General features: G+C 40.0%; 1 protein-coding gene across 3 annotated transcripts in view; it reads right to left on the reverse strand.

Annotated features, from left to right (window-relative positions):
* The window catches only part of LOC137974352 (heterogeneous nuclear ribonucleoprotein U-like protein 1), a 12,123-nt gene extending 8,623 nt beyond the window's left edge, over positions 1-3,500 (reverse strand). The window contains exons 1-2 of one of the 3 annotated variants that reach the window (XM_068821285.1): positions 3,117-3,251; positions 991-1,959 (exon numbers count right to left, since the gene is read on the reverse strand). In XM_068821285.1, the coding sequence (XP_068677386.1) occupies positions 991-1,113 (123 nt within the window). In that variant the 5' untranslated portion in view covers positions 1,114-1,959; positions 3,117-3,251. Of the gene's footprint in view, positions 1-990; positions 1,960-3,116 lie in introns of all 3 variants that reach the window. The other 2 variants (XM_068821286.1, XM_068821284.1) reach the window with 2 other exon arrangements.
* Between the last annotated feature and the right edge of the window lie 3,023 nt (positions 3,501-6,523).

The following is a 6,523-nucleotide window of genomic DNA, read 5'->3' on the forward strand; positions in this document are numbered from 1 at the left end:
AAACAAAGGAACTTGTCCAGTTTCATAACCATCTCCATGCATTAACCATGATTTGGCCGAGGCTTGGACTGTGAATCCCATTTGTGATCCTCGTGGGGGCCAGGGGCCCGTTTCTCGAAAGTCCCGAAACTTTACGGGCCGTTTTCGGGTGTCACAATTCCCTTTGTATCTCAAAAACGGAGAGGATTTAAGTCGTCAAACTTCACAGCCATTTTTCTTTTTGTTACCTTGAAATCAAGTTAAAACATCGGCTTTCCAGAAAAAGCGGTTGACAGTTTCACAAATGGCTTTTCGGGACTTTTGAGAAACGGGCCCCAGGGAAAGAGATGCGCTGTTGGCTCGAGAGACCTCTTAAGATAATTCCTTAGTATTGCATTGCGCATCCCTACTGCGCACGATTTTCGCGTCATTAGCGCGCACATGAGCACGTGCGCATACAAAACGTAAGAGATTTCGCTCAAACTAAACCCGATAGCGAAATAAATGCTCCTTTTCTCTAAAACGAGCACGGTGACCCCCGATTTTTTTCTGGTATTTGCTAAGAACAGTCTCATAAAGAACATATTTGAAGAAGAAAAAAAGTTTGATAGTAGAACATGAATTTTTTTTGGAAAACAGTTCCGTACTGGGTGTATTTTACCCAAGGCGAGGACTTCAAGCTAACCACGGAACTGTCCCAAAAAGTGCACTATTCTCACAACCAGGAAATCAAAGTCGGCGTAAATGAAGCATTACTGCTTATGTAAATAAAAGAAACTTTATTTTCAAAATGAAATTTTGTGTCTTTGAAGTAACCTAGACTTAATTCTGGATGAAGGTGATTCGAATTTTTAACGCGAAAACAGTAAAAAGACCCTATTTTAAGAGCCTGCTGACGCGTAAACAAGCACGACGACCCCATTTTTTTAACGCATTTTTTTAATGTTCATATCATGAATTATGCCAAGTTTCCAAAGAAGTTTGATACTAGAACAATTTCAAGGGAATTACCTTAACTTGTAAAGAAATTGTCTTCTTCTCTCGCGTGCGCCTGTGAATCGTCGTTCCTGTCAATCCAGTGTCATCTTGTTGGAGAAAAACAATGGCCCGGGAGAACCACGTAAAAATTCCCATTCACTATATAGATTAGCCAGATGGCCGGCATGGTTGCTCTGATCATGTAGTGGTGATCAAATCCAACCGGTAATCAGGGGGATGTAGGTTCAAATCCCGCTCAGGGCATAAAAAGTTTTTTTCCCAATGAAAATGTTATCCAGAAGTTGTCCGTCCTGGTCCCTTCACTAACTTCATTATATATTATACAACTACCAATACAATGCTTCTTTGTAGATTAAATGTTCGTTACAAAACAATAATTTAAAATACAGATATTGATTATAAATATTTTTAATAGGTCTTAATTTTTAATCTGTACATACGTTTGTTTGGGTTTTTTTTTTTTGCAATTTTTAGTTGTATACACGAACCTACCAGCATGCTGATTTTTCTTATCGTGTTAAAGTAAAGGCCTCGATTAAATTGATTGATTGATATACGTACACAATATTTATTTATCACCAAGAAGAATCAAATAAAGTGAGTTTTTCAAAATATCAACTTTTCCACAGAAGGAAAAACATGTAATCGAAGCAACGATACGTTCCTTCTTCCATTCACGTTTACGGCATTGTAAGTCTTTCGTCGGAATACCTTCGTAACAACAACAACAACAACAACAAAAAGTTACCGGAACCAGGGCTGATTGAGCAGATGGTAATTGTTATTGTGACTTGTCATGCACTCCAACAATGGATCGGATAACTTGAACAACAAACAACAAACAACAACAAAAAGTTATCAGAACCAGGGCTGATTGAGCAGATGGTAATTGTTATTGTGACTTGTCACGCACTCCATCAATGGATCGGCTAACTTGAATCCGGCAGATAAAGCAAATACACAGATCACAGCTAGAAACACCTGGAACGTGATAATCGGCGGGTACAGTCGATATTTAACAAATATTAATGTAAATCTCATAGTTTTTATCGTGTGGTTTCAATAAAAACAGTCGCTTCTCTAAGTTCCGCAGGTTCCGGCGTTCCGCGCTCTGCGGTTTCTCAAATTAGTCTTGCATCATTCGAGGAATTATTTTTCGCTGGAACTCCCAGGGTCTCTCTGTCATTGAGGAGTGACAACAACTCAACAACTCTTCTCAACCACAAAGGAGGCAGAAAAGAGAGACCCTGGGAACGAGGTTGTTTCGTGTGTTCCGGTGGTTTCGTTTGATGTTTCGGTTTCGCTGGTTTCGTTTCGTTTCGTGTTTCGATGATTCCGGTGGTTTTTTCTGGTGGTTTCGTATCGGTGTTTCCGGTTTTCGTACATTCCCGGCGGTTTTTGTTTACCGTGGTCCCAGCAGTTTTCTTTCTTTTTTCGGATGAAATTTAGCCGCGAAGCGGACGCCACAAACGAATTAACGAGGAAAAAACCAAAACCTCTGGTATCGGTTTCCATGTAGTTTATGACTGTTGATTCTGATTGGTACATATTTTAACATCCACACAAATGCAATTTGACTTGTTGGCCGAGGGGAAGGTGGAGATATTTATCACATTTGTGGCTGACGAGCGTGTGATAGCGTGATTGTCATCAGGTGTTTTCTAGTTATGATTTTGAAGCGTTTGACAGGTGGCGTCTGCATGGAAATGAGATTCGCGGCCGTTTTTCAGTCGCGATTTCGTTGTCGCCGCTTCGCCACTAAGAAGAAGAAAGAAAAACCTCTGGGGCCAGGGTAATTTTTGTTCAGCTGTTGCAGAAAAGTAGTTTCGTTAAAGGGGTCTAGTGCATTGCTTTTAGCCAATGAAATCACCGCCTCGTGATTATGACTAAGATCCGAGTAAAAAGTGGGCGGAAGGACTTTCGAAAGCAAGATGCTATTTCCAAGTTTGAATAAATTTGAATGAAAAGTTCAGAAAGCAAATTGATGGCACATTAAAGGGCTCTTGCGATAAAATTAGATCACCCCTGAAGAAGACACGACAGGAGTGTCGACACGTTTTGTCTTTCAATCGTAACTTTCTCAGCTACATCCAATATTTACAAACCAGAGTAGCATCAGACTATGTCTACACTAATACCTTGCCAGTTTTAACACCATGAGTGGCCCTAGCTCCAGCCCACAGGTATTCAAATCCATCTTTGTGCAAACTGGATCCTGTGACTCCATCGGACTCGATCACAAAGTTTAGATCACAGTTATAATCATCCAACACAACGCGACAACCTTGTGAAGCATCACTTCCGCATGATCTTCCTCCAGAATCGAAGCTAGCGTTTTGGCTTTCGCATTGACGATCCGAACCAAACTGATTATAGCCTTGACCGTGAGCTTTTTTATACATTCGGCAAAAGAATACAAGCGCCTAATTTCCCTTCCTGATAGATGTTAGATATGTGCAAAGTCCAGCTGTATATTCCGGTGGCCGAGAAGCGATCCCAAAATGATGTGCGACAACTAATTGAAAAAAAGACTAGGCACTACTTAAAGGAATACGTCAGCTGGAATCTGGAAAAGGAACCGGAACCGGAATAAGAACAAGAAACGTCGAATGATATCCAGTTGTTTTATTTGAGCTAAAATAGTTGAACTTTATGTTGCACAGTTTAAAATGCAAAATTGATTTTTACGGATATTGTTGTTGCAAAAAAGTTCTTACCACTGGCGTCACTCGTGTTTTGAACGGCTCAAGTTACGAGAATGATTGACATTGAGACTTCTCCTTGTTCCTTGGTGGCGTGGGAGCAAAGTTGTTTCGGATGCCATGGATGAAAGAAGTCCAGAAGAAAAAGTAAATGACAAAAGAAATTCACCTGATTTATTGGAATAAAATGTTAAGGTACTGACAACTACGGACCTTGCCTTCCAGATCTCGCCTGCCGCATCGGAGATGAAGAAGACTAGCATGAGTGGCAGGCGTTCAAAGGGAAACGAAAAGGGAAAGGGAGAACGAGGGGGCGCGCGTGGAAGAAGGGGAGGACGCTACTGTTTTTTCGATTCTTTTACGCTCAGATTCTAATAGGCCATTTCAGAAACGTGAGAGGACTGGGACGAGTTTCTCATACTTGCTTAGATTGAAAATCTAAACTCTTCAACTGAAATGTTACCAAATGAAAAGCTATCCAGCCAAGTTTGAGAGTTTTCTACGGAAAATTGGCCAAATGGGAGACTTGCAAAAGTTGCAAAATCCCATACAAACCCTTATAATTTTGTGGCCTGTCTACCCATTCCATACAAACTCTCTATTTTAGGTGAAATTTGAAGATATATTATTTCACCATTTTCCTCCTCTAAATACATCTATTCTTGGTAAAGACTATGAAACTTGGTTGATCTTTCATTTGAATGTCTTTGTTTTTTAAACAAAAGGAAAACAACCAAACTCGTCCCAGTCCTCTCACGTTTCTGAAATGGCCTATTGGTTAGCTAGAATTAAATTTATGCCAATCACCACCAACCTATTGCGGTCGAATTCACCGTCACTTTGTTTTCGAGCTCTCTCGTAAACAATCTCAAATTTGCTGCCAACGTTGTCTTTTTTATCTGATTCAAAGCGTTTGGATAGAAATTCGAGATTATCGCAACAGTTTTTAATTTTCCTTAAGGTTACTGCTAACCTTTTGGGGTGTCTTCCCGGGAAATCCTTCGTAAGCGCGTTATTTTCGGTAAAACTCCAGCAAACTATATATCGCCAAAAAGGTAATAAAACGAAGAATCCGAATACATGAATACATTTTTGTTTAAAAAGGCTTTCTTTAGCGCGCGCGAAGCTTCAAACTTCTCAAAACCATACATGTTCACTTTGCTGAATTGCCCGCCTTCGTATTATCACGCACAACCAAACAAACTGTAGTATATCAATCAGCACTTTATAGGCCTTCAAAATGTGCCGGGCCTTTAGGATCGTCCTATTGGTTTCCGAGAAAATAAACTTTGAAATTGACAAATAGAAAATTTTCCGTTCGCGACACGCAGAGAGGCGTCAAAGTAAAAATATTTCGGATTTTTCAAAAGACCGACACCCTTTCGTGCCCCAATATCCGACGATCATTTTGCCCAAACTTTCGTAAAAATCCGACAAATCTACATACCCTATAAATTTCATTTGAAGAGGAGCTATTCCTTGAAAAAATTAAACATTTTATTCCAATAAATTAGGTGAATTTCTTTTGTCTTTTACTTTTTCTTCTGGACTTCTTTCATCCATGGTTTCAGTAACAACTTCGCTCGCACTCCACCAAGGGACAAGGAGGAGTCTCAATGTCAATCATTCTCGTAACTTGAGCCGTTCAAAACAGGACGCCAGTGATAAGTGTTATTGCCTAGCTCAATAACAACAATATCCGTAAAAGTCAATTTTGCAGTTTAAAGTGTGTAATATAACATTCAACTCTTTTAACTGAAATAAAACAACTGGATATCATCGACGTTTCTTGTTCTTATTCCGGTTCCGGATTTCTTCTTTTCCAGATGCCCACTTTTGAGGGTGCGTTCGCCTGGGAAATCTTAAAATCTGGATATTCGGATTTCGAATCGAACATAATATCTGAAAACGGATTTTGTCGCGGATGTCACTAATTGAAATCCTTCCTGACATGGATTTCGAATTAGTGAAATCCGAAACAACTTCAGATCTTGTGTTCGACTGCAAATTTTAAGATCCAGATCCAGATTCCCTAATCGAACGCACCCTGAGCGTTCTTAAGTTTTTTTTTTCGCCTCCCGCTAATGAACATGAATGACCTTTCCACTCCAGTCAACCTGTAAAGCAACCTCGTTCCCAGGGTTTCTCTTCTCTGCCTCCTAGGAGGCCTCCTAGGAGGCAGAGAAGAGAAACCCTGGGAACGAGGTTGCCTGTAAAGGCGTCCTTACACTGTGCAATTTTTCGTGCAACTTGTCTCGCAACGCCATTGCGAGGCAAGTTGCAAGAATCATTGCCCAATGAAACATACCTTTGCAACGGCCAAAAACGTTGTGAGACCAGTCGCAAAAACCGTTGAGGAAAGTAGAATCGAGTTCTAATTTCCGCAACGGTTGCAACAAATAATTATTTAAGCATTGCGCCACAGGTGACCCAAACACATAATTCGAATGCTCAGTCAACGTAACGATTTGTAGGGTTTAACGCTGTCCACTGTTTTAGTATAAACTAAGATCAAATACTCGAGGCACACTGCACTTTAGCAATATTATTCACTTGGTAATCATCTTATTCCTGCTTTCCCTCATTAATGAGGAAAGGAGGAAAGACAGTAGAATATAGGGCAGGGTATCTGTCTTGAAGTAATATAACATAAGGGAATAAGCAAATCATGTAATATCATTGTCAGGGGTTCTAGATTCATTGTTGGCTGAAAAAAAAAAGAAGAAACGAAAGGACAAAAGAATTTGTGTTTCTATCATTATTGTTTTGTATATAGCATCATCCACTTACTTTCCTAGAGAAACATCCGGAATGTTCATAAACTATCGTAATTGCGTAAATGC

This window comes from Montipora foliosa, chromosome 10 (genome assembly GCF_036669935.1).
Source record: "Montipora foliosa isolate CH-2021 chromosome 10, ASM3666993v2, whole genome shotgun sequence".
Taxonomy (NCBI): domain Eukaryota; kingdom Metazoa; phylum Cnidaria; class Anthozoa; order Scleractinia; family Acroporidae; genus Montipora; species Montipora foliosa.